Source organism: Tinamus guttatus, unplaced genomic scaffold (genome assembly GCF_059628265.1).
Source record: "Tinamus guttatus ecotype Peru unplaced genomic scaffold, ASM5962826v1 Tinamus_guttatus_pri_ptg000197l, whole genome shotgun sequence".
NCBI lineage: Eukaryota > Metazoa > Chordata > Aves > Tinamiformes > Tinamidae > Tinamus > Tinamus guttatus.
Genome location: NW_028288731.1, coordinates 4,739,700 through 4,767,370, shown reverse-complemented (window position 1 = coordinate 4,767,370; position 27,671 = coordinate 4,739,700). Strand labels below are relative to the sequence as shown.

The 27,671-nt window shown below is 48.2% G+C and overlaps 1 protein-coding gene across 1 annotated transcript; it reads right to left on the bottom strand.

Moving 5' to 3' along the window:
- Nucleotides 1-216: 216 nt before the first annotated feature.
- Nucleotides 217-26,261, bottom strand: CDK15 (cyclin dependent kinase 15). The gene is given in 13 exon segments (XM_088523790.1): nucleotides 217-409; nucleotides 2,735-2,786; nucleotides 9,214-9,274; nucleotides 11,756-11,826; nucleotides 11,829-11,848; nucleotides 16,889-16,983; nucleotides 16,985-17,034; nucleotides 18,478-18,601; nucleotides 20,528-20,590; nucleotides 21,355-21,441; nucleotides 21,757-21,869; nucleotides 24,790-24,933; nucleotides 26,252-26,261. Coding segments are annotated over 13 exon segments (1,083 nt in total).
- Between the last annotated feature and the right edge of the window lie 1,410 nt (nucleotides 26,262-27,671).

Genomic DNA, 27,671 nt, shown 5'->3' with positions numbered 1-27,671 from the left:
TAGACACGATCCTGCACGACGGTACCGTACGTGTTCCAGCCCGGTGCACATGGATTCTGTTCCCAACACACTGGTTGCTAGGATAACGCCAAGCAGCTCCCTGTCCACACGGCGCAGATAATAAACCCAGGATGGTGGATAAACCCGGGTGAAATGAACCCATCCCCTCTCTGGAAATGTGTCACGGGAATTGACACATTATGCCAATCTGTTTTCTCATTCCTTCTCTTTCTCCTCACTCTCTCTCTTGCTCTCACACTGTCTGTCTCTGTACCTGTTTTTTTCCACTCTCTCTCTCTCTCTCTTGGCACCGACACTTTCATCTTCTCCCTTGGGGATTGGAGATGTCACTGCGGGAAGTGCTTGTCCGCCTCTCCGGCAGCAGCAGAGCCCTGTGGCTTTGACAAACCTCATTTAATTGGGAGGAAGCCAGGAGGGTTTGAAAGAACTGAAACATCCACGAAACTCCTTTTATCAGGCATAATTTAAACTCTGCATGGAAAAAACCCTATATGTATAAAGAAAAGTCAACTTCCCTCCTGCTGTGCGTGCTCCCCTCCTCCCCCCCCCGGCACAGGCAGCTCCTGTGAGATTCCAGCTTTTCATTTCTCTAAAAGTGTCAAAGCAGATTTGTGCTCCGTGGCTGGGTGAACAGAAAGGGAATGCAGATGCCTCTCGGTCGCGCGCGCGCCGAGCACCCTCCGAGGGGTGGCAGTTTGGGAGAGGCGCCCGCCGCCTGCTCCGCCGCTTGGGATGTGTCAGAGACACCGGAATTAAGTTTTCAAACAGCTTGACAACACGGCCAGGAAGCTTCGTCTTAATTGCTCCTATCTAAGGAAAAACAAGCGAGCAGCGGAGCGGGCGCCGGGGAGGCCCCTGGGCTGCCTCGGGGCCCTGGGTGCACGCGGTGGAGGGAGGCCCCGTGCGCCCCTCGGGCCGATCCTCCTCAGCATCGCGGGGCTGCTCTGTCCCCTTCCGCTGTTAGCACAGGGGTCGAGCCAAAGGAAACAGGAAAACGCGCTCAGTGATTTGCAGCGGGATATAAACTTTGCAGCTCGCTTGGAGGGTTGTGGGGGCTGCAGAGAAGAGGAGCCTGGTCCGTGTCAGAAACCCTTAACTTGCCAAAGTAAAGGCTGGATGGAGGAGCCGCGATGAGCTCGGCCGTGCCTGCAGGAAACACTGCAGCTGGGGCTGCAGCAGCCGCTTGCAGAGGCGCCTCTTGCGCGGGACCGTGGCCGGCACCCTGCCCAGCCTCACGCGGGGCAGAAGAGGAGCCCGAGAGACGAGCACCAGCCAGGCCACTGGGGCCAAGGCAGCACCAGCCCTTTGCGGCGCAGGCGACAGAGGCAGTGCGCGACACCGGGCATCCGAGTAAGGCACCCCACATACAGCCGTTTCCCAGGGCATTTGCTTTTCCATGTGAGCTTGATTAAGTTGGAGTATGCACATGCACTTCAGCTCAGGCTCATCGTTTTGGAGGAAACTTCTAAGTTGTTATTTTGTAAAGAGAAGATCACGAGTAAAAGGAAAAATGCTATTAGAGATTACTGGGAGCATTATGCTACACATACCATAGCCAGAGTATCAGCCGTTGGTGCTACGGATTTATAGTGGGAAGTGCAAGTGTGCAGGTGGGAGGTCAAAATTAAGACACTGCACAAAATACCCATCTCCGTGTCCTACCCTTGTGGCAGGAGTGCAGATGAGCTGCAGTGAGGGTTGGAAACACACGTGAGAGACGCGCTGTGTGCCCAGCAAGTGCTACTGCCAAGCGCCTGCCTGCTGGAGGAGCAGCAGCGGGGGCCGGGAAGGGGAAGGCAGCAAACAAGCCGGCGAGCAAACAAATAAAATGGTCGTTTAGCTTTACAGCTTTTACTTGGTTTGCTCGTGCTGCAGGCTCAGGAGGCCCCGCGGAGCAGGGCCCGCCGTGCCGCCTCCCTCTGCCCCCTGTGCTGGGCCGCCAAGGGACGTCGCGGCGCCCGGCAAGGAGAACGGCGGGAAGCAGGAGGGAGACACGGCAGGGTGTCAAGGAATACACTTACTTCCTTGTTCAGAAGGAGAGAGGGCCTGTTCTCCTGCAGGGCCTCTGTCACCTGGGTTTGGGATGTGCCCTTCCTTTCACAGGTAGGTACATACATGTGTATCTATACACACATGCCTGCGTACATATATACATATGTATTTATACTTGCAAGCCCCCTGTCTCAGCACACTGGAGAGCAATTGGAAGGTGCTGGTGTGCTCAGGCCAAGGTGCTTAATCACAGACCTGTTCTTGTGGCTTTGGGCCACAGGAGAATGTGAATTTCCCCATCCTACCCAACCCCAACGTTATGGCATGGTCTTGTGTAAGGGCTGTCCTAGCGTGTCCCCCCTTGGCATTTTTGATAGAAATGAAAATGGGGGCAGCACAAAGTCGATCTGGGGCCTGTGCAGGAGGGCCTGGGAAAGCACCATCTTCTGAATCAAACCACGCGCCTTCAAAAGCTCCGCGCAATGTCACTGAGTCACTGCTTATCTGGGAATAATCACGGCTCCTCTGGGAATAATAAACCCACTATGTGCTTTCCTCCACTCAGAATCCACTGCTTAACTGCCCTTAGATCTGCTTACACCGACAGAAGCACCTCGCTCTTTCTGAACTTGCCAAAAGAGCTCATTTCAAGTGAAATGACTGCACAAAGAAGCAAGTAAACCCAGAGGCCATTCTGACACGGCAGCTCTAGGTAGCTCACCTGTCACAGATCACTCGGAGCCTCTGAGGGCTCCTGGAAACAACCAGCCCTGCAAAGTTTAATATGCAATCACAGCATTAAACAAAAATCAAGCCAACAACCATTCTTTGAGCCTTTACAAAAACATGTGCTCGGAATTTCAAAGGGCCCTATAGAATCTGTCATCTTAGTATTTATAAATATACATTATTCCTATAGGACCTGAGCAGCAGCACTGACGTTATTAACAAGGCTCTCGCTGCTCCCTTTCCTTCCCCTCGTCTGCGAGGAAGGGCCTTGGGGCGGCTTCGCGGGCGTGTTGGTCTTTGCCTTCAGTAAGAGCGGTCTCAGGCCCAGGATTAACACCTCAGCCCTAAGGAAGCAGCAGGAGCTTTGCAGGCCTGACCAAGGGCTGCTGCGGCCTGGTGCCGCGTGGGCGTCCGAGGCCTTTCCGCAGGGACCCGATGGAAAGGCTGGCAGGAGAGCAGAGGCGCCTGGATCCCACACTCTGTCACCCACAGTTTTTGTAGTCGTTCCCTCCCTAAAAGTGACCTCCTTGGACATTGGGATTCAGTCACGGCTACCAGGCTGGATCCGTGCAGACTTTGCAGGCTGGGAAGGGCATGTTGTTGTTGATGTGTTTAAAGGACACTTTCTAAACATTATGGGAGACAGAGAGAAGAATTTACTTGAAGCCTTTTCTTATAAAATATGAGTTTGCTTGAGCTTAGTTAAAAATATAATGGCATGACCCTGGAAGACTCCCCTTACAGTGATTAACAGTCATTTTCTCGCAAACCACAGGGAGATTTCTAGGCAATGGAGCATAAGCTGAGCCTCACAGAGCACTAGCCCTGTTCAGGACTTACTGCTGAGGCTTCCCTCTTGGGAAGGTGATTTCACTCTTTGCAAAATTATAAATAGGGTTCATTCATGGTGAGGAGATAGGGTGCCTGTAAAGCTACACGAACAGCAAAGCCCTAACGCGAGACCTCCTGCAGCTGCACGACAGCACATGATGTGAAGTGGTTGAGCGTGCTCGTTCCCTGAGACAGCCGCGTTTCCAGGGCAGCTGCCTGCTGCCTCCTCACTGCTTTTCGTAAAACCTGTTGGTAAAACTGCCCAGGCAACATCCGCGTTGCAGAGCGTTTGTTTGATCCAGCAATAGGCACCAAAGGTGTTGGAGGGTGGAAGGGAGGCATCAAGAGAAATGAAGGTGGTGTGTATGATGCTCCAGGCTCTTTAGGAACCCAAACATACGGAATGGGCCGAGAAGATGCTTATGGTACCAGGTCAGCTATTTCTTCAGCCTTGATGAAAACACCAATTGGGATTCATGACCGCTTGGTGCTAGAGCTCTGCAAATACCGCAGATACATGTGGTTTGATAGAGCAGTATCTCAAATAGCTCCCTCCCCAAATCAGTCACTGAGATGATTAACTCTGGCAGCAGATTCCTCTTGGATCCTTGTTAACATTTTCTCTGGATCCTCCTCCTTCCTTCATTTTTTTTTCTCCTCAGCTTTAATATATGTGTTGAAATAAATCATCCATACTGAGTAGAGACATAATGTTTCCAGGAGGAATAGAAGTAAAACAACTTATAAAAAATGGTTTGGAAAGGCATAACATTTTTTTGTATGAGGTAGAAATTTTTACCTCCCAGCAGAGCTGGCCAAAAACTTCCAGAGACTGCAACTTTCTGCCAGAAAAAAATTGATTCAATGAGATGGAACCATGCCATGGCAATATATTAGTTTCCTTTAATATTTAATAAAAATGTCAAGATGACTTAGGCATCATAGTTTAACTCTGTTGAAAACTTTTATCATTAACATTCTTTAATGAGTTAAATATACAAGTTAAAAATGTAAGCTTAGCTGATAACATCAAGGCAAAATGTCTCAATGTTGTTTGAATGAAATGTCATCTTGTTTTGTGAAATACGTTTTCAAGATTAACATCATAAAGAGAAAACAGGATTTTCTTTACATTACAGCTAGAGATAACTATTTGCTTACTGGGAACTGGGAGGAGTATCTGAGTTATTATCTCCACTAGGTCTTGACTAAGCTCCTGACTTTAATTTGTCATTTATATAGCAGGGGAATTAATTATTTACAGGGGCAGTATAAGAGTCGATGAAGCAACTACTGCTGTCCCTGTGCAAACAAGCTCTCAGTTCTGCTTGAGTGAGGGCTGCCAAACTTGCCACTGCATACAGAGAGCTTTGATAATAAATGGAAGATATGGGTAAGAAAACGCAGTGTCTCTACTCAAGGATTTAATGCAGTTAACTAATCCACTTTAAATCAGTTCAGATTAATCTTCTGACTGATCCTGTGGAGACAAACCCATAGCGACTTATGGGGCCTCATTGTGTTGAGGATAAGAACAGACCAGTAAATATTTCCCTACTGTAAGGATTAAGACTGATCTAAAATTGTAAAACAATGTAAACAGTTCCTCTTTAGAGGTAAGATAAACCATATTTGGCTATCACTCCAAAAAGTGGCTAAACTGCTGATTTAATCATCATGCAGTGATGATACACACATGAAATGATGGAGTCGTGTATGGCTGAGGGGCTTCTTTAGCAGCGCGAGCAGATGTGAACGGCAGCGCCTGGGTTTGTTATCGTCTATCAGCATGCAATGCAGGGCGTGCTAATGAGGAAATACCTTCCTGCACCAAAACCCAGGTGGAAACAGCTAATGAACTGCTAATAAGGCAAGGGAGCCAGAGGACAAATGTTAAACTTTCCTAATTGATGAAGAGCAGGAAGGAGGATGCCAAGGGCTGCCGGGTGGAGGCAGCGGCTCCAGGCTCCCAGAGATAGCTCCTTAATTCCTCTCATTAGCGAAACCTCCGCGGAGCCCCGTCCGCGGGGCAGGATCCAGCCTGTGTCCGTGCCCGCTGCTAGGCCCATAGGAAGCTTCCCTGCATCCCAGCCAGCTTGTGCTGCACAGGGGCTAGTGCTGCTTTTCCTGTTGGGATCGGAGCTGTGTGCAGTTTATTGCAACGATGAAGATTTTGTCATTGGAGAATTCGGTTTCCCATTTGTTCAATGAAGCATCAGCATGAAAAGTGAGGTAAAAGACAAACACTTAAGAGTTCAGACTTCATCTGTTGTCTCACAACTGTCGTGTGGAGTTTATGCTCAGGGCCTGCTGCTTGTTGCCTCCATCTGCTGGTGGCACCTTGGAAAAGCAAATGAGACCAAAAATGCGCTCAAGAGGAGAAGTTGGCCATGGAAAGCTTTCCAGGTTCATTCGGCATAGCAAAGCCACAGACATTGGAAAAAATGAAGCTTATTTTAAAATCCATTGCTACGTCTGAAAAAGACAAGCGTACAACTCGTGCCTGCCGAACGAAATGACAGGAGCTGCTGTAGGAGGCCCCGCGAGTCAGCCCGCGCGATCCGGCAGGGAGCACGGCTCGCTCACAGCAAGCTCTGGCTCGCTCCTCACAAGTTCCCAGCATGTCACCGAAAAACAAATATGTGCTGCTGCCTCCTGTTTGGAATCCAGATGTCAGCGAAAAGGAGACACAAAAGGACTCGGGGCATTGGGCCCTCCAGTGTTCCCAGTCTGGCAAGGCTCTGGCTTCGTGTCAGGGCTGCGAGTCCTAATCCTTTCCTGCCCTTGACCCCTGCTGTCTAGATTCAAACTTGTAACCATTAATGGGACTGGCTCAAGACACTGGCCTTCTGGTGTCACCAATGGTGTTTAGAGGGGATTTAAACTCCCTGCTTTTCAGCACAGTGAAATGAACACAGCAGTAGATTAATGCAAGGATTTGAGCTCACACAGCATGAGGGCTTTCAAAAATAGTGTTAACAGAGCTCCAAGCGCCGCTTTCAGGGGAAGCAAAACGAGGGGGACAGAACAAATGAGCAAGCGCAGGGCAAAGCCTCGGCGCGGCAGGCAGGGCTCCGGAGCGCCAGGGAGCCGGCCCGGGGCCGGCCTGCCGGGACGCTCCTCAGGAGCCGGCCACAGCTCTGCTCTTGGCTCCTCGGCCGTGCGTAACTCGCTTCTAAACGCGTCTCTCCTGGAGAGACGGGGAGGTGGCAGTGGCGCTGGCCGAGGAGGAGCGGCGTGACCGTCCTCCCCGCTCAGCCGGTGCCCACGGCGGGGCTGGTTGCTGCTCTTCCCCCGGCTGCGCTACGTGTGGCCAATCTCCCCTTCGGAGCTTGCGGCAGGATGTGCTTGAGCCCACGGCAGCGACACAAAAACATCCAAAGGTTTCCAGCTTCCATTTCAAAGATTCCTCCTAACCCAACCTGGTGCAGGAACCCTTCCAGCAACAACCTCAATACGGGGCTGAGCTGACACCGCTGAATCCAGTGGGAGTTTTGCCATCAACTTCAAGGAGAATAGGATCACACCTCGGCGCTTTGTTTTGTGCTGTGTTCCCTCTGCGCCTCGGGCACAAACCTGTTTGTTTGTTTGCTGCCTGTGCTCCTGCGAACATCAAGGGGACTAGCTAAAAGCACTCAAGCCATCGGATTTGGGGAAGCGCGAGGAAGTTTGTTTGCTTATCTGAACCATCCCAGGCACTTGGATTCACACAGTTGGGCTGGAAACGCTCTGAAGGGCAAAGGGGCCCTCAGAGAGGCCCCACAGCCACCCCTCGGGTTGAGGAATCCCTGGAGGTTGCGCTCTGCGGAGAAGGGAAGGGCACAGGCGCGCATGAACGGCAAAGACTGATTTCAGACTGATTTGCGCTCTCGCTGGCAGAGCCTTCCAAATCTGGCCGGAGTAAGTTCCTGACTCGCGCGGGAAGGTGTTTGCTGGTTCCTGCATTTCCGGCGCGCTGCAGCCGCAGAAGCTGCCACGTCGCGCGATCGCAGTGCTGCAGCGGTCGCGTCTGCCGCACTGGAGTCTGCGGGGAGACTCTCCATGCAGCCTGAAAGCAGCTCAGCTTGAGCACGGCCTGTGGTGGCTGCCCGGGCCTTCACTGTTTCCCTCCCGGCTCCCTCCACGGTCATGGCGGCTCCTCGGACCACGCGGCGCCGGCAGCGAGTGGCGCTCGGGACACCGGGACACCGTGTGCTGCCCCCACCCCTCTCTTCACCAGCGCGGCGTTCGCGCCAGCTCCTCCTTTGGGCAGTATCCGGGATACCTGCTCCTCGTCCATGTTGAGAGCTGGCCTTGTGCCAGCGGATGACTTGTCAGAAAGATTATTTGGGAACGATTTGTCCCGTGCTCGAGCATGTCCTTCCCCTCCAGAGCACCCATGTGGAGCTCGTGGAGGAGTTGGAGGGGAATGTGCTCCCTGCACTGCCCGCTCTGCGCTTGCTCCCCGCCAGATCCAACTTGCTGTGGGCAGCAACACGTTCCCATTTCACGCTGGCTTGATTAATGTGTCTCAGCTAATTGTGTGAGGGATTCCAGCCCTTTCGCCTGTGAGACCGGGTTATTGTTCAGCCCATGGCGGCTACCATGTGAAAATGGGGGATGTTTAGTGTTCATGCACCGGAATCAAAGGAGGGGCATCTCGGACTGGGTCACAGCGCAACACCCACTTCTTTGAAAAGATGTTACTATGCTCTACTAAACCTGTAAACCTCTTGCTTTGAGCACATCTTTTCCCTCCTCCTCTCCCCCCTGCTCTTTTTTTCCCCCCTTCCAGATAGACAGACTCCCCCCACCCCTCTCCTAGGGTAGAGCGAGGCAGAATGGCTAGATTGCAGATGGATGGGTTTCTCATTCGAGGGTTTTTAATATTTCACTTTTATATTTCTCCTAGAGAATGATCCTGCTGAGAGGCTGAGAATCAGTGCTCATCATTTCTCCCTCACTGACACTTGAATATATTTTCCCAAGAGAAAACATTAAACAAAAAGGGAGAGAGAGAGGGGGAAGACGGAGTGAGACAGAGTGACTGAGCTTGCTTTTCAAAGCATACTTCTCAACCTGCCCACATCAAAATAAGAGACAACTGGCCCTTTGAAGTCCAGGACACAGGCTTCCCTACCAGCCCATGTGGAAATAAAAGAAGCCAGCTTTATAAATCACACAGATTTCTCACCTTGCCCACATCAAAATCAGGGACAGTGACCTTTAAAAAATGAGGTTTAAAGGCCCCCAACCAATCTCCATGAAAACAAGGAGGATTCAGATAAACTGTCTCCAGGAACCCGCCAGCTTTTCCAGGCTGAAGTAGGAGACATTGGTCCTTTACCGAGAGGAGTGGAGACCAGCTTAATTGTTAGTGTTTGGAGCAGTGAAATCTTCCATGAGCCTAAGGGTATCTGGCTGCCAGGGTGGCAATTTTGGCAGGCCTGTATCTCTGCTTCCATCCTCGTCCATCACTCCTACAACAGCACTATTTTTATCACTTAGCTCAAGGGATTTGCTGACAGCAAAACACATAATGTTTCATAATGTTGAAAAAGCACAGGATTTTTTTTCACAGTGAGAATTACTGATTCAAAATTACTAAACGCTTGGTACCTCCAAGAAAAAGGTGATGCTCTGGTGAGTTCAGTCTGACCTGGGTTATAGTGGGGAGCTTGGAAAGTCCTGGCCAGGTGTCCTTGGTTGGGACCCCCAGGACCTGCGTAAAACAAGGAAGAGAGTGAGAAGAGCAGTAACTGCAGCAGCAGCGTGTGTTGGTGTGAGGCTGGAGGGATCGGGCTCATCCACGTAATGCCCCAAATAACCAGATTGCCTTAAAAAATATCTGGAATGTTAATATGAACAATGTTAGGGCTTTTTATTCATCCTTCAACATTGGATTTGCCTCACAGCAATTCTGCTTTGCAGAGGTGCGATGGTTCCTTTTCCTTCAGATGAAAGCTGAGGTGCTGTGATACAAGGAATAGGCCCCGTGAAAACTTGCAGTGAGAGTGCAAAAAAATTGGTGCCAGTAAAGAAACACCATGAAGAGCAATCGCGGAGCCTGGCTGGGACAGCCGGCGTGCGTCGCTCACCGGTTGTTTTGTCACTCGGAGCAAGCAGGAGACCAGCGCGGTTACCTGGAGCTACTAGGGGATGCAGCACCCAGCAGATCAGCGTTTCCTGGCTGGCACAGGAGCCTTCCGAGCCGTCCAGTGCCATATGAATACGGATTTCTATTTTCTGAGCCCTCTCTTTACTGAATGGTTTTCCAGACCATGCATTTGGGCCTGGTTTTGAATTTATGAGGTGGTTGGGCAGGGGCGGTTGTTCTGGAGCCTTAACGAGTTTTCATGTCAAATTGGAGAATGAATTGTATTTATTTAACTTAAATGAATAATATTGTGGGGATTGTTTCATCCGTTGTGTGATCACCCTAAGTCCTGTCCTGTGCTATCGAATGAATCAGAGCAAAAGAGTTACTCTGTTCTTTCCCTCAGGCCAGACCTTCACAAGCAGCACTGCTGGCCCGAGTAGCTCCTTCTTCACCTCCTTCCCACCCTGGTCCTCTGTCATCCCTTCGCTAATAGCGACGTTACTGCGTGCGCAGCCACACGGTGAGGTGAGCGACTGAACTGCTCTCCTTTAAGTAATCCAGGGAGAAGCATTGGTTCTCTCATAGATGTAGCCCTGCTTACAGGGGAGGGTGACACGGAGCAGCTTGGAGTAACGGGCTAGAGAGGGCACATGGAGATTGCTTGAGGTGGCACTTGCCTCTAAAAGAAGTGGTAAAATGACAGCAGCAGACAGTCTTGGTGATTCAACAGGATCAACACGTTCCATCAACTGTTTTTTTTTTGTTTTTTTTTTTTTTTTGCCTGCTATATATCCATACTTGCTTAAGCCGATCGGACTGACCAGCGGTGAGCAACCAAATCATCCGCAGAGATGCAGGCTGGCTCTGGGCCGGCACAGGCTGCCTGTGTTATTGCTACCTAAAAAAACAAACCCTGCCTACTAGAAAGAAAAAGTAGGAATTCCCACTCCGAACCTCACAGTCTGCAGTGTGTCTCAGGTTAGGCACTGAAGTCCTCGAGGAGCTTTGAAATCTTGGCTTAACACAGAGCCTCATTGCAGGCTGCATAACAACATAAAGCCCTCTGTGAAGGCACTGATTATTTCATGGCTCTTAAAGCTTCCTCATGATTTTTAAATAAGTTTCTTTGCCTTCCATAGCACAAAGCCTATTAATCACGGTATCAGCTAGGGCTATAACCCTCCAACTGCCAAACCACAGGGAACGTATCAGGAGATTTCAGAGCTGTAAGTGGAAGGATACCCTTCATCCACACGCTGCCAGACCGTGCCCTGCCCGTGCTTTGAACCCTACTAATTGGCCGAATATGGATGTTTATTTTTTCTCAGTAATTCATTTTTTTCACTTTCTATGAAAGAGAAATTCAGCATTTATTTAAACGGGCTGAGTAATGCTGAGGTTCACAGAAGTGCTGCTTTGTTTTGTAACAGGCGCTGGGCAGCGCGCGGAGGAGAGCCCTGCAGGAAGGGCTGCAGAGGTGGCTTTACCTTCAGCCTTAGCTTTACCCCCCAGCACTGTGGGCTGCTCACTTTCCCCAGCAGAAGAAACAGCTTAGGAGGCTCCTGAGTATCTGCTGCCCTTCCTCATTCACCACTGCCTTTATGCAGGAATTTACCCATCTCTCTAAACAAAACAGTCTGCAGGGCTGCAGCATGAGCTGACAATAAAAAACGCTCCAAGCTAAAATTAAAAAAGGACATCCAAAAAAGCCCAAGGCAGGCTGAGGGCAGCGTTAGCACTTCTTTGTGAGCATACGGTGTGTGCTGCATCCTGCAGTAAGGTAGGGAGTTAACCAGGAGCAGCAGAATTTGCAGTACCTGCACACCTTGTATGCCTTCTTCAATTCGATGTCACTGTAATTGGCTTTAAATTTTTGATGAGATGACAAACATCAAAGGAAAGTCATTTGATTTACTCCTGTGTCTGAAAAAAAAAAAAAAAAGTTACCAAAGGTAAAATGGTTGCAAAGTCTGCTATAAACTTGTCAGCTTGGACCAATTTATTTCTGCTGTTCATAGAACCTATGCTCAAGGCTTCAATATTAAATAGGGGACTGGAGCAACAGCTTTTTTTTCTCTCCCATTTCAGGAATATTTTACCCACCTCCCAGATCTTCTCCAGTTGTTGGAGAGCACCAGAAGCTCCTGCGGATACTGGTTGGCCCTGGATCATTCCACAAATACGCAGCCTGTGCTCCTGCGAGAGAGCCGAGGTGTTGGCTCATTCACATGCCAGTGTGTGCAGCATGAGGGGAGGCGGCGCAAAGCGAATGAGGTAGCAGTTTGGGGAACAGAAATTCAGAAATCCTGATGTGCAGCCAGATATAGGCTGTATCATGCCCATGTGTTTCGAACCACAGGTGATGAATGCCCCTCCATTTCATCTAGGGGAGTGACGTGGGGGACAGCAGGGCAGAAGAAATAAATGCACTCTTATATATAAATACAGGCTTAAGTGAAGGCTGCTATACCTCTGCAGTGAGGTGGTAGGCACGGTACAGGAGGAGAAAACCCTGGGAAGTCAGGAAGGCTTCCCTAGGGGAAGGAACATGCTATGCAGCACTGGTCTTGCAGCACTTTCCTACACATTTGCCACTGGTTCTTGTCATAGACTGGATGGAGTTAACAAAAACTTGATCCAAGCCCCCCACACTGAAATACTTGACCTAAAAAGCTGGTAAGTAAAATAGGGCAGCGACAGGCAAGAGATCACATTCATGTCCATCTCAGATAAATATTTTAAAATAATCAGAGTTCCTGTTCCTACCTCTTTTCTTTTTTTTTTTCATTAGCACCACCCTCTCCCCACCAAAAAATGAAAGAAAAGAAAGAGAAAAAGAAAAGAAAAGAAAAACGTCACCAACAAAACAGAACAGGCAATATCCTTGGAAGAGAATCCCATTAAGCATCATATTTTCTCCATCACCAAAAGAATTTGTTTCAGATCTCTTTCAACCTGTTTTGTTACAAACCCATCCAAAAAAGGCAGCCAAGGTAGAAACCTGTGGATTTTTTTTTTCCAGGAGAAAAAGATGCAAAATTAGGCTGGTAATAGGCTGGCTTATTTAGGGAAAACAAGCAGGGAGCTACTACACAGTATATTAGCTACAGTAGATGCAGAGACACCAAGCACTGAAGAGGCTTTTCCTTTAGAAGCAATTGGTTCTTCAATGCAAAACGGAGGGCAGGATTTCACAGTGTAAAGAAATCAGTGGCAACACCACACTGAAGTAATACTATTTTTATTCCATCCCTAGCCCTGTGCTTGGACCAAGGCAAACCAAGGCTTAAAAACAATTGCTTGCAAAACTATTTTGTTAAGAGGGGTTAGTCCAGGTGCTAATAGTGGTGAGATACTTGTGGCCAGGATAGGCTTATCTATTTCCAAGAATTTCCATGACTTAGTGTACGGTGTAAAACTTCACTCATTCAGTTTTTAACTTTTTCACTTTTCTTCACTACAAACTTCTGGGTTTTCTGTTTTTTCACTATATCCCATCTCTGCTCTTCAGGTTTTAAGTTGAATCTTCTGGTATAGCACGTAGGTTGAAATGTTGACAATCCAGCCGTCTCTGACAGACTCTGATGAATTATTTTCACATGTTGTGCTGTAACCAGTAATCTCTTCTGGTCATCTGCACTGATGATATCCTTCCTCTAACATCTTGGGGGTTTTTTGCAATCCTGAAGCTGCTTTTCCTATCTGCCTGTGGCCAGTGGGAAGCCTGAAATGCAGCTCAGCCGTGGTATTCATTTGGGTCATCCTCATGGATCAGGTGATGCCAAGTCTCTTTCCAGATCCATACCCAATTCTGTTTCCACAAATATCTCCGCTTTTCCTTAGCTTTGTGTACAAGCCCTGGGTCTTGTGAACTTTGCTTCTTATTTTTCTGATATGTTCTGACAGGGCCATGTATCAGGAAACTTAGCTCACAGCATTTGCAACACAGATTTGTGTTTCATAGCAGTAGCACGTCAGTTCTTCTGGAGTCCCCTCTATGGAGAGCAGTGCCAACCCTCTGTTTCCACAGCTGATGTCTGTGCCCAAACGGCCCACCCTGTTTTGCAACCACATATGCTGCTACAATCCACTGAGCCCTTGCACAAGTTTGACTGCATTCTACCAGTGTTCATTTAGACACTCTCAACTTGCACTGAGGAGCAATTCCGTGTGGGTTTGGAGCAAATGGTCCTGAGGTTTGCCCACTATTTGGGTTCCTAAACTCTAGCTGGGAATGCCCACCTAATGGGAAACAGCAGCTGCTGCAGCGAGTTCATGTGGGTTCTGTGCAGCCCTCAAATGAGACAGCCACAACTAGACCTTCTGGAGAGGTTTCTTCTAATGAGTAATTCCGGCTGTGCCCATTTCTAACTTGAATTTAAGACTCGGAGGAACTGGGCCTTGGAGGTGCTGGAGAGTCTCCCCTGCTGGTAACAGTGGAAGCGCCCTGGTCTTCATGACCCAAAGTGCTCCGAGAGGTAGGAGAGTTCATGTGGCTGACAGAAACCCCAAACTGCTGTGGTTTCCATTAGTGCTGAGAACGCAGGAAATCCAGACAGGGCAATAAATAGAAGTAAGAGCTAGATGCCTTTTTTTTTCTAGACTCAGCTAACATTTGCTAAGAATTACCCAAGGGCAAAGGGTTGAAACATCCAAATCTAATGAAACAGCCTTTTCACTAATGGGCAAGCTGTCAGTCTGAGGAGAGGAACAACTTCTAGGTTGTTACAAATTCACCTTCCGATAGAGCTCTCTTTTGTATTCAGGGTTTATGCCCATTATCTCTGAAAGCCTTTAAACCTCTGGGTCTCTAATAAAGACAAAACTATCAGAGCAACCACAACTGCTGGAAAGGAAGGGCTTTTTGCTTCCTGCAGTGAGGCTTAGCTGACCAGCTGCCTTTAATGCCTGCTTGAAACTGTATTGATTCACCAGTGGCAATCATAACTGTTTCCATCTCTGTGTTTTCCAGGATGAAATATACTTTTCCTTATAGGAAAAGGCCAGAAGGAGATAAAACAACTCTCGTTTTGCAAGTGTTTTGGTCTGTTTGTTAAAGTAGAACTTCGGAAACAAGGCCTTCTGGGTCCCTCATTTCACTCTCTGTAGAAGCCTCAACTTTCCCTCTGAGGTGTAGGATTTATAGTACTGGAAGGATCCTTCTTTCAACCAGGATTATTCAAAACACAGCCTCTACTTTTAAGTATTTCTAAGATATAGACCGACATTAGAACTGTTGTATTGTTTTTTTTTTGTGTTTTTTTTTTTCCTTTTTCTCCCTTGCTGTTCATTATTGAGGAATTCTTATTTGATGTGAAACTACCTAAGAAGATTCCCATGACGTTCCTGGAAGATTATGCTAGGAAAGCTTGACTGAAAAGAAGAGCTGACTTAAGGCACTCATGACATTAGCATCTACAGAAAATCAGCTCTGCACATTCATAAAGCACTTTTTGTTTAAAAAAAGGTCTCCCCGATGCAGAGTGTAATCTTTCTGAAACATCCTGTTAGTCTCCCTGAAATCCCTTAATTGAGTCATCTAAAGTCTGGAAGAGACAGTGAGGGAGAAGAGAGAGAAAAGATACAGAGAGATTAAAGCAGCTTTGCTAGTTAGTCCAAGAGCTAGTGAGTCTCCTCCTATCTCTCTCTCTTCATCTATTCAAGGCCTCATTCACTTCCCATGTGCCTCCCACTGACAGTATTGCTGCTCAAGCACACTATGCATGAATTGCCATAATGTTTTATTTTGTTATAATTGGTTTCTTTAAACCAAGGCTTTAACACCCACTGTCTCATGCCATTGCCAAGGGCTTTCTGACCTGTCTTCATGTAAATTGCAGCATCCAGAAGAAATAGGTTTTTTTTTCTTTCTTCCCTATAGACAAGTAACATCTGTGTGAATTCACATTATTTCCTAATAGACAAAAATTGAACTTAAATACAGCATACATCAAGATAATGACTCTTGTTGCAGGAAGTCACTGAACAGAGCTCACTGAAGTACCTCTATCCTCTCAGCATGACATCTTTCTTTAGGGCAAACACTGAATGTTGTCATTATAAGGAGGCACCGTCACAAAGGTGCCCGCAGCGCCGTGCAGTTCAGTGGCCCTGGCTGAGAGTGCTGGATGGCATCACTGCAGACCAGGGCCCCGCTGCTGTGTGGTACCTGACAACGTGCTTGTGTCCTGTTGGCTCTGCACAGCCACAAATGCCAGGCTTTGTGGCTGTAGCATGGGCTACTTTCAGGAAAAAAAAAATACAGCCTTATATCAAGCAACTACCCAATACAAAGTGTCTGGCCTGCTGGACGGGCATCTTCTTCCAGCACAGCGTACGTTCCTGAGGGACTGTGGAGGGGAGAAGTGGCAGGCAAGGGGAGAGGAAAGACAGGGCTACTGAGACTGGCCAAGCAGCTGGAAGCCATTAGAATTTAGCAAGTTTTTTCTCCTCATTGAGATCTTGAATCAACTAAAACAGTAGCAGCCCTGGAGAAGTGAACAGAATAAAAAGCCCTGTTTCTCTACCCTTTAGGCTTAGGCTATCAGTGTCTCCAATAAGCTGTAGACCTTCAGAGGCTCAAACAGCTGAGAAGAGCTGGAGCTTTGCTGTTCTTAAATCTACTCACCCTCCTCTGCAGTCTTGTTTTTCAGCCTGCTGTGCTGTCCTCCATTCCCAGCCTTTGGCTCTAGAGCAGGTAAGCAGAGTCCTGGCATGGAGAATTAACAGGCTTGAGGAAAAAGGGGTGAAACAGCAGTACAACTTACAGATGTAAAACTGCCCAGAACAAGGATGTTCTGTTGATGATTTGAGAGCTGCCTGCCTCCATGGGTAGATTGTACCCCCTGGTTCTTCACAAAGTCCTGTCTGCAGAAAGCTACTCTGAAATGGTAGGTTCAACTAGATAAATCCAACTAGGTAAATCCAAGAACTAGGTAAATCCAAAACAATGAGTGCATTAAGCTAAGTGCTTCTATTCTGAAACCCGGAGATGATTGATAAATGTTATCAAATGAGATTTCTATGTCTCATAAATACTATCAGACTAGTCTTATATAATTCCATAGCTGAAATGCAATGACTTAATTCCTTAAAATTTATAGGAATCCAACATTACCAAAGTCTCTGCTACTTCGACACTTATCCCTCACACGTTAACTGCTCTACTTAGCATCTGTATCTACGCTAACTTGGTTGACTCATTGAATTCACCTAAAGATGACTTTCCCCAAAAGCCAGACAACCAGATCAGAGGAATATTTCGCAGTGCCAAGCAGTGCATCAGGAGGGCAGCAGAGGAGGAGGATGTTTGATTGGGGGGATGTTTGACTCCGCTTCAGAGGAGGATGTTTGGCTGGGGATAGATGTGGCACGAGCAACGCCTGCCAGAACAAAGGATGTGGAGTCCTGGGAGGCGATGGTCCTGCCAATACAACATAAATGTAATACTGGGGAAATAGAACACTATTTTTCTCTTGTGCCTTTAAACACAAGTAATCCCAAAGCAGTTTACAAGCAGTTGACAAAGCTGGTGTCTCTGGAGACCCCTGGGGCAGGTTGGATCAAGCAATATGCCCTGTCCTGCAGGGCAGAGAGGCGAAGGAAAGGCTATTTTGACTGATGATATCCACACATATGTATGTGTACACCTGTAATTTTATATTCAAATGGACTATATGTTATTAACTCCCTGGGATAAGCTGTAGTTATTTTGCATCTTCAAAATGCTTCTAATGTACTTTGTTCACTTCTTCAAACTAAGGAGCTGTGCTCTTTGCAGACGTCTAAACAGCTTCAGACTGTTAATAATAACAAACTGATATTTTCATTTCAGGAGGAAAAAAAGAGGCATTTCTTCATCTCTGTTCCCCAAGCAAAATGGGGATAAAGACACAGGAAGAAGGAGGTATTACCTCAGCTGGCATCTGTGGTCACTGTTCCCTAGACTTTCCAAAAATCACGAGTTAGAGCCCGTCACAGCAAGTCCCTAAGACTCCCCAGGAAGGTGAAGGAGAAATGTGCTGCAGACACCCCAGCAGCGCCCAGGGAAGTGGCCCTGCGATGCCCAGCAAAGGGAAGGGGAAGAGCTTTGCTGCTGGCCTGTACGAATCCTCCTTCCTGGGGGATCCAACTACTGTGCTCGGGGGCTTTTTCTGTACTGCTCAGGCTTTGCCTTTGAGAAACCCGCTCTAGCCCTGTAAAAAGGCCCGAGAGTAGATACAACTCTGCAAAGGGACTTTGTAAAGGAACCAGAATTGGAGCCCTCCTTTGACAGCCTTGTAACCCTCAAAATATCAGCCCAGCAAAGAGGCTGCACAAGGTGCTGCAGAGGGAGAGGTTTGGAGGGCGCGCTGGGAGCCGGCAATGCTCCCCTTGGTTTCACAGTGCTGTTTTGCGGGGCTGAGCGTGTGCTCTGGGCAGTAGCTGGAGAGGGGTGGGGACAGGGAGCCCCCTTGGAGCCAGTGCCCTGACCCGATGAGCAGCCTGCTGCCTGGGAGGCTGTTTATGTTTAGCCAAACCGAATATTACCCCCACAAAACCTTGCCTGAGGCTGGAGTTTGGCAGAGGAGGGAGCGGTGGTGCCCAGGGAGGCCGCCGTAGCACCCCCAGTTAGTAGCCCTAGTTTTATGTGGCAGTTATCACTTAAGCTGCCTGCATCTCCCAGTATAAAGAAAGGAAAGACCGGACTGACCACGGAAATAACCTCTCACTGAACTAAGGAAAGTTATGTCCCTGTGCCTTGTTTGGCTGCGGACACAGATCTATAGGTACGCCAAAGCTTAGCTCTGAGCAGCCATATGGGCAGTCTCTAAGCAGTGACTCACCCGAGTTGGCTAATTTGAGCTTGCCAAGGCAACTGATGAGCAAGTTCCAGGGTTTTGGATCACGGGGAAGAATGTGTTGTTGGCGGCTATAAGCCAGGCCTTGCAATAGCTGGAACACAAACAGCTAGAAAAAGCCTCCATACCTGCCCCCCCCCCCCAAAAAAAAAGAATATTAATTTAAAAAAAAAGGCTTTGGGTGCCTTTGCATTGATGCATGGACTCTGAACTGCAGGAGAACTGGAGCAGAGCAGAGACAAAGCAAGTGAGAAGCCAGCAGCAGTCCTGAAAATGAGCGGGGAGCTGCAGCAGGATACGACTGCCCTGGGACTTCCCCAGCTTTCCCTGTGGAGCACTTTGGCTGTGAGGGCAGTCCCTAAGTGCATATTTTGGATATACAGCCCTCCTTTAGAACTGGAGCAGGGGTTGCAGGAAGCGTTCAGGAGCCGCGAGCCTTGGCCATCCGGAGCAGCAAACACCAGCAGAGGGAGGCCCTTGGCCACTGCGTGTCCTCTCCCCAATACAAACTGCACCCACAAAACGGCTTCCTTGGCAGTGTAAGCTGTTGGCTTGCAAGCTGGGTGAAAACACAGACACAGCTTAACAGCTAGAGCAAAGGAGAGCTGACGAATGAAGCAAGCAAGACCTAACTCCTGTCGGAGTGGCAAGTATAAATAAGCCCATTGTAAAAGAATCTAGTGTGGGCAGAAGCAAAGTATGAAATTGGATAACGGTTAGAAAACAAAACATAATGAAAATAAATGGACTTCCCCAGAGAAAAGACATTTCCCATCAGAAGTTTAACCTGACGAGCAGGAAAATCGGTGACACCCATAGGTCAGTTTTCTACCACAGAAGTGTCCCTGTCGTATCCTGCATAATCACATCATAGCTGGCGGGAATCACTCAAAGAAAAAACAAACAATGTTTTGCCAGCAAAAATGAAGCAAGCTACATGACCCAGAAGAACAGTAAGTCATTTTGCAGTTCAGTTCCTGCTGACAGTGAGGATTTTGGACACAAAAGCAGAGCAGCTGGCTAGTGTTTCTTCACATAAATGCCAGTGACTACATGTTACAGTCATGTACTCAGTGTCCGTTACAAGCCTGCCTGGTAGCAGAGCCCTTGAGGTCTCTGCCAAAACTGCAATACGGGATCTTGGACACATCAGAGCATTGAGGATGTTTAAAATTTGGGGCCCTGAGAAACTTCTCTAGAACTGGTATTGCTTAACAGCTTATCTGGGGAAAAAAAAAGATGTGAACAAGGTGGCAACATTTGAAGATGACAGAAGTGTTTAGATTCGCCCAGATAAGAAGTGTCAGTGAGGAACTTCAGAGAGATCCGACAAAGCCAGATGAATAGACAGTCTGATAAGATACAAAGTTATTGTTGACAGCTGTGAGTTAAATTAACTGAAGCTACTCAGGGAAAGGACCTAGGCACTCACTGAGGACATCTGCATTAAAACCTAATTCAGTGTGCAGCAAAAGTCCTGAAAGTTAATTAAAATTGTGAAGTTGTCCACAAAGGAAGGTAGGAGACTATTAAAATACTAGCCTACAAAATATGGTACATCTTCAGCTATGCTCAATTGCAGTCAAGCTATCTCCCAAAAAGCTTTTGCAAAATGAGAGGGTTTTAATTGACTGTGAATATGAAGATAGTTCCAGATGAGAAGAGAGTAAGATTTGAGAGCTTTTATTTAGGGAGATGAATAAAATATTCTAATGATAAGAAAATACTAATTTGTGGAGAAAGAGATTTGCTTGCCACAAGATGTCGTTGTTTACAAAAGCTGAATGTCCTCTTGCAGGCTCAGGATATGGGAAGAGGAACCTAAGCTGAAAATGGCTTTGGAGAGTTAGTGAAAGGGACATTGTTACACCTTTATCAAAGACAGTTTTTCTTCTAAGTGTTTGTCATATATGGAGTGAATAAATATTGGTAACTTATAGATGTTTTAAGCATTACAGAAATGTACAAGGATCATAATTGGAAAAACAATGTGTTTCTCATGCTTTAAGAGATACGTGTCTTCTAAGGAGCTCACCATAACATTGTGAGACTGAAGTCCTCCAGGATGCTGGGCCGTGTACTGTGCCAGATCTGTGTGCTAAATAAAAGCCAGGAAAAGGTAACTCCAGGAAAGCAGCATTTATTGTTCCTACCAGGAATGCCTGTTCTGCAAATAGGGAAGAGGGAGGAAAAAAAAAGATACAACTACATACATACAAAGGATTTCTTTTCGTCTTGGTGAACATCTGATCTGATGCAGCATATGAGGACGTGCTGAAGCACGGGGCTGGATGACCTGCTTATCACCGTAACAGTTTGTTGCCTGAAGATGATAGTTAAGAGAATTCACACAGAATTAACTATAAAGCTACAGTAAGAATACACAGCAGAACATTTTCTTCATCATTTGGTTGATAGCTATTAGAAAAGATAACAGCAGACTCATACTGAGAACTTACTTATTGACATCTTACCCTCCCCTTGAGACAAACCTGTCGCTTGGCCATAGGGAGCCACTGCAGCCAGTGCCAAACTTGACAGTAGCTGCGCTGTGAGCTGGGATCACTGCGCCCTGCCCTTGCTGTGGCTCAGCAGCCACCTTCTACTGACTTGGCAGGTCACTAACAGAGGGAGCTTCTGCCATCCTAGTGAGGACAACATGTGGAATCACTTTTGTGTATGGCTGTTGCATAAAGAGAAACAAAAAAGCAAGGCTGCATGGATGGAAAGCTGGACACCAAGGAGAATGGAACAGTGCACTAAAGGATAACAACTTGTTTCTTTGTAGATGTCTCCTAATGCAACAAGTTCACTACAGAGCCATTGTTTTCCTCCCAACAAGCTGCAAAAAGAACAACTCACCATGTACTCAAAGACAAATGTTAGTGTCTCCTTGGCGTGGATAATGTTATGAAGGAGTATGATGTTGGCATGTTTCTCATGTTTTCTCTCGAGAAGTTGTGGAAAAGCAAAGCAAGATCAAGCTCACCACCGCTGGTGGACACGGGAGGGGACCTGTCTCTCTGAGGTGGGATCTGCCTCTGTGAGACAGCAGCTCCCAGGTGCCAGCTCCTCAGCTGAGGAGAAGCCTTTTCTCCCAGGCAAGCGCAGTGGGAGGCCTGGGGTTGGCACCGCCACAGAGCCCGAACTCAGCACTGGCCCCTGGTTTCCATCCCCTCCATCTGCCTCCCCAGAGCTGCCCTCGAGATGAGCACCGTCGGGGTAAGCAGGGTCTTATCTTCCAGCTTCATGGGATCAGGGTACAAAAATCCACTGGTAGAAATGGCTGTAGATCTCCAGTGAATCTAGGCGCGTGGCTTTAGTTTTGTGGAAGCGCACTGTCACTTCCTCTAATCCAGAGCTCAGAGATGAGACGGCTGAGTGAACAGTATCTCTTTTGCGCGCATGCAATTTTGGGGCCTAACAACGCACTGTGGCAGCGTGGCCCTGGTGCTCAGCCGCTGGCACGGCTGCCCGTGGCGCGAGGGGCAGCGCACGGGAGCACCCCGGCCTCACGCGAAGGCAGCCCCGCGAGCAAGGCCTGGCAGCCCGGCCGCGGCCTCGCGGGGAAGAGCAGGCCTTGCGGCGCTCGCGAAGGCAGGTCTCGGCGTGCAGCCTTGCCGCGAGGATGGGCTCTGTGGGAGAGGAACACGCGCAGTTCCCTCGTTCTGTACCCTGGCCAAGGAGCCGTGGGACACGAGGCTCTGCTGCGAGCCGGACAACAGCCCCTGCAGCTCTGCCGAGCAGTGAGCACCAGCGCTGGCATCGCCCTGCTCTTCCTCAGGGCCACCACGGCAGACCCAGCTGCGAAACCCAGGATGGCGGCAGGCAGAGGCCCCAAGGCTCAGCAAAACCAGGCCCCCCCGGCTCCACAGTTTAGTTCAGCTCCTGGCACAGCAGAAGAGCTTCAGAATGGCTGGAGACTCGTCCTTCCCTGCTGATTAAAACCAGCTGAGCACCCTGTCAGACCACCCAGGGGTAAAAATTTCATCCAGATAAAGCACGGGCACACATTTCTGCTGAATTAGCCAAAGCACACAATACACAACTTGTGCTGGCCAGGGGAGGGCGGATGGCTTTTGGTCCTGCATAAAAGCTGCTTTTTGTTTTTTTTTTCCAACATCTACAAAAGATGTTTGAAGAGCTTTGGGCTGGCAGAGCAAATTTCTGCTGGATTAGCACTCTGTATCTTGTGACCACAACAATTTCATCTGGTTGCAAAAACCCTGCAGCCACATTCGCTGTATTTCAGATCTGGGGCCTGCGACTCTGCCCATATTGAGCTTGCAGAGCAGCACGGGCTACCTGCCCCAGCACTGGTCCTGGCAGTGGCACCCAGTGTAAATCAGCAGTACACAGAAGACCTCTTTAAACTAGATTCTCCATAGGCTCACTGTTATTTTCTCCTGTAGAGAAGGGAGTTGCAGAAGTTGCAGGCTCTCAGCCTGTTTGGTTGAGCATGCAAGATTAAAGGCAAACATCAACACGAGCCATGCTACAAGTAAGCATATTCAGGGATCTCTCTCAGCTTTCACCCAGAATTGCACTGCAGACTTTGTAACCTTTCGTATCTTAATTACACTGGAATAAATCTGGAGCTGGTCCATTAACCTCTCTGGTTATTCTGAATCTTGAATGGAGTCAACTGATATCAGAGTTTTGATCCTGTCCCCTGTGGCAGGACTGCTCTCCCATGCTGGCAGAGCTGGTCTGCAGCGCTCGATGGTGACAAAATTAGCTGCCACTTTAAACAGAAGTGGAAAACACAGAAATCTGTGACCTCCTACATTCACAGCACTCACTAATAGTAGACAACAGACTGGCACAAAGGTTGTATATTTCTATGTAAGGAAGAAACTGGATTATGATCCTCCTGAGATTTTGGAGCAGACGAAAATAGGAGTCTTAATTAGGCAAGCAGTTTGTGAAGTTATGTCTGTGGGGACACATAAAAATGCACAAACAAAACCTCGTCACTTAAGCAAAATCATTTTTTTTCTCAAGGAAATGCTGTGGATGCTTTTCCCAGGGCTCCATTGTGTCTAATGGCCCAGTTTCTCTTCCTCTCTTATGCAGGGGGTCAGGGAAAAGCGTGGAGGAGACTGAGTCTCTGTCACTTCTCCGGGGACTTCTGCCATAGCAGGATCACCTGCCTTTGAGCACTGGACCCCTCGAGAAATCCCCTGCAGTGAGGATATGGGACACCCGTTACATCCATGCAAGTCACTAATGGCAAGGTGAGTGTGGCGCAGGCGAGGGCGGTGAGCGGAGGGGCAGGATTGGGGTTAGCCAGGCCTGCCCAGGGCAGGGTATCGCTCCAGGTGAGTTTTGACCGCACCGCAGTCAGTGCAGGTCATCCAGGAACTGCTGCAGAAAGTGAATTTTATATATATCAGCACAGGTGTGATTTTCCTTATATAACCAGCATCTGATATGTGGACGCAGAGGGGCAGCTTCTCTCTTACACAGACATAAAGGGCAGGGCATTAGCTAGGCATAAGGATTCAAGCAGAATCACGTCTGTTAAACAGAGTCTTAAACATGATACAAAAACACAGAGGTGGCCCCTCTTGTACAAGCCTGATCAGAAACTTTATTACATGTACGGTGTATCCCACAGGCAGCATGTTTTGTTGCTCAGGACATGCAACCAGCAGCACAGAGACTGCGGCTGTAGCCCAAGTTCTGCCACTGACTCTCCACGCACCTGGGCCAAAGTCTCGTCTCCCTGTTTCTCAGTGCTCCAGCTAGGAGGGAAGTGGTGATAATCTCATTCTCAGGGGAAATCTTGTGCTTGTAAAACCTTTGCTGGCCAGCAGAATGGCAGTGTGCTATGAGGCTGACCTGTCAAGTCACATGCATTTGTCAGGAGACTCATTCGGTTGGCTCTGCCACATACGCCCCTGCTCTACAGCTTGCACCCCATGTAGCTGGGATGCGGAGGGGCAGAACACCCTGCAGGCTGCTCTCACTGAGGATCACATGAGGGAAGGCAGCAGCAAGCAGGTTCCTCCTGCCTCCATCTCATGCTTGCCTACCTAGCACTAAAAACGTCCTGGCACCATCTCGGGTGCAGCCTCCTGTTGCACTGCAGTGCAGCGAGGTGTCTTGGCAGGGCTTCCGCAGCTGCAATGGAGGAGTTCCCCAGGGAATGCTAATGGGGCTTTGCAAATACCCCAGTTAAAGGCAAATGCAGACTTCTGAGGTGTTTTTATCTCGCTTTGAGTTACCAGCAGTAAGCAAGTACCAGTGTGAGTTACCATGCGGTACCAGCACTGCTGGTCCTTGCTCATCTGCTGATCCCCTTGTGAACGGTTGCATGGGAGCCTTCACACAACTTCTCCAGGTATACATAGGACGTGACAGCTCCAAACGGAGCGGCATGTCTCTGCTCCTTGAGGGAAACAGTATCTATTTGAGATTGCAGGGTAGAGGCAGGAGCTACTAGCACATCATGTGGCAGTCAAATGCTAATTCATGGCTGGGGGTAAACATCAGATGAAACCCTCCCCTCTCCAAACTTCTCCAGATCGTTCCTGTTCCCGGAACGGACCAGCGTGTGCGCTGGCTCCGGGGGCTGTGTGCAGGAAGGCTGCTCTGCCTAGACCTGGCTAAGGAGCTGGGTGCCAACCGCATCGCAGACAAATCGGCATTTTATGGGCGCTCTCTCCTCGACTGCCTTGACTTTTGTGCAGTTTGTGTAGTTTCTACCTCCCTCCTGCTGTTCCTGGCACTCAGTTATGGTTTCCTAGATGGGCGTATTGGGAGCAACTCTCCGCACGCTCCTGTTTCCGTAAATGTTTGTGCCGATGCTGGGAACACACCGAGGAGGACAGAGCTGCCACAGCAGCCGAGGGCAGTTCGGTCGGCATCAGTCTGAATGCAAGTTATTCTCTCAGCCACGATCTGTTCCTCTGGATAGCAGCCTGCTTGGGGAAGGGACTAAGGGCCAAGCGCAAGGGCAAAATTTCAGGAAGTTTCAGTTTGTGGCGTCTCTCCTTTTACCGCCCAAACCTCCTTACGCTGAGCCCTTGCGCGCCTCGGCCTCTCTTGTTCCCGCGCGGCACCCGTCGGCACAGCCCCCGCGCGTGGATCAGCTGATCGGCCGCGCCGGTGAGCACGGGCGGGGCCGCGCGGTCACGTGGGGCGAGACCGTTAACGGCTCCGCGCGGCCGTTAGCGCCCCCGCCGGGCGGCGTCGCAGGTGGGGGCAGCGCGGAGACGTGCCGGGGACGCGGCCTGGGGCTGCGGGGAGGGCCCGGGCTGGCCCCCGTCGTGTGCCCCGAGCGGGCGGAGGGCCGGTTCCCCGAGCGGGCGGAGGGCGCGCGGAGGGTCGGTTCCCCGAGCGGGCGGCGGGTTCCTGTCGCGTTCCGGTGAGGGGCTGAGGGGCTGCTAGCTTAGTGTAGCTGTAGCAGTGTGCTACCTGAGCTCTCTTCTCAGGACCCAGCCGCCGTTGCTGTAACCTTAACGAAAATAGCTCTAATTACCTGCTTGCAGTTCCAGTGAAACGGGCTGTTTTCAGAAGGGAGAGCATCTCGTCATGTGCTAAATGAGAAACTTGTAGCTGCAGAAGAGAAAGAGAGGAGGCAGGAATATTAGTTCAGAACTTTTTATCAGTCTCTTACCAAACTGGTAAGTTTTAAACCATAAAAAATACGACCTAAGTCGGTTAATTTTAATCTGTGTTCTTTCAGCTGATACTAAACTTTTGTTGTTGTTCCTTTTTTCCAACTCCTTTATTGTTGTATCATGTTTACTACCGTCACTCATTCGTACGAACTTACATTAACAATATCTGCTGCTGTTTTTCAATAGAAAGTTGTTTCATTTTGCTCTGGGCAGGTATTAATCACACAGTGTTCAAAACATTGGCAGTATGTCTTCAGTGGTAACAAAAATCCAAGAGCTCCTTGAGCAGATAGTATGTTATTTGTGAACCATGGTTAATAATGGGTTATATAAATGTATGTAACACTAAAATTGGTAACTTCGGCTTGAGCTAGGAAGCTTGATGGTTACCCCTTCAGAACATGAACAGATAACTTTGTGTAAATGTATCAAATAATGTTTAAATATTTATAATAATATATAAATATAACAAACTTAGCCTTGCTGACGGAAGTTCACTATGCATGGTGCAGCTGCTTTACTAAAAGCTTGTTTGTAAGTGTATATAGGGAATGTACCTGATAAAGTGGTAGAGGTACGTGGTCTGGCATTTACTATCTTTGGCAGCTATATAAACACGTAATATTTGAGGCTGATAAGAGTCCCAGTATTTCTGCAAGTCGGTGACATACCTGTTGTTCCTGCTCACCTGCAATTACTGTTTATCCGTGATGCTTCCCACTGAGCAGCGAGTGTCCAGTGAAGGACACAGCTCTGTAGTAATCAGCGTGATGTTTGTTCTAAGTTGCTCCCTGTGACCAAGCAGGTTATTACGGGATGGTAGTGTTTGATTTCTGGAGGGTTTGGAATAGCACTCTGCTCTAAAGAGGAAAGAATGACATCAGTGCCATGCTAGTGACCATCTGTCTGTAGCACAAAGCCATTTCATAGTTTGGCACTGTTCAGCACAACTTGTAGGTGTGTTTTTTTTTTTTTTTTCTCCCATCTCTCCTTGCAATGTTGCAAGAGAAAATGGAGAGTGTAAATGTGTAGGCAGAGCAGTGCAGGTGCTGGTATCAGACCAGCTTTCCATACCATCAGAACTCACTTTCGTGTGATGGGTCTCTTCTCTGGGCCTTAAACTTAGCTACTTATAATAGCTCAGGTAATTTTAGTGGGAAAACGAGAAAAAAAAATGTATATAGAGAATAATACTATAACATTCATATTGTATAAATGTGTTTATATAATATAAATATTTTTTCTGATTACTTTTTTGAGCAAGAAAACAAGAAAATGTTTCTTTTTCAAATTTTTTTTTTTTTTTTTTCGAGGAAGGAGAGAAAGAAGCATTTTCAAATCTGTGTCCTTCTGGTGGCCAGTGTGACTTGACTTGCCATATCTCGATTTCTTGTAAGTATGCTCTGTGGTTTCTTTCTGTTTTTTGTTTTTTCTTTTTTTAAATCCAAAATGCGTATAACTCATCACACTATTATTGTATCACATGACACATGAATTTGATTTCTTATTTTCATGACCTTTTTTGTTGTTGAAATAAGTTTGCTGTCAACC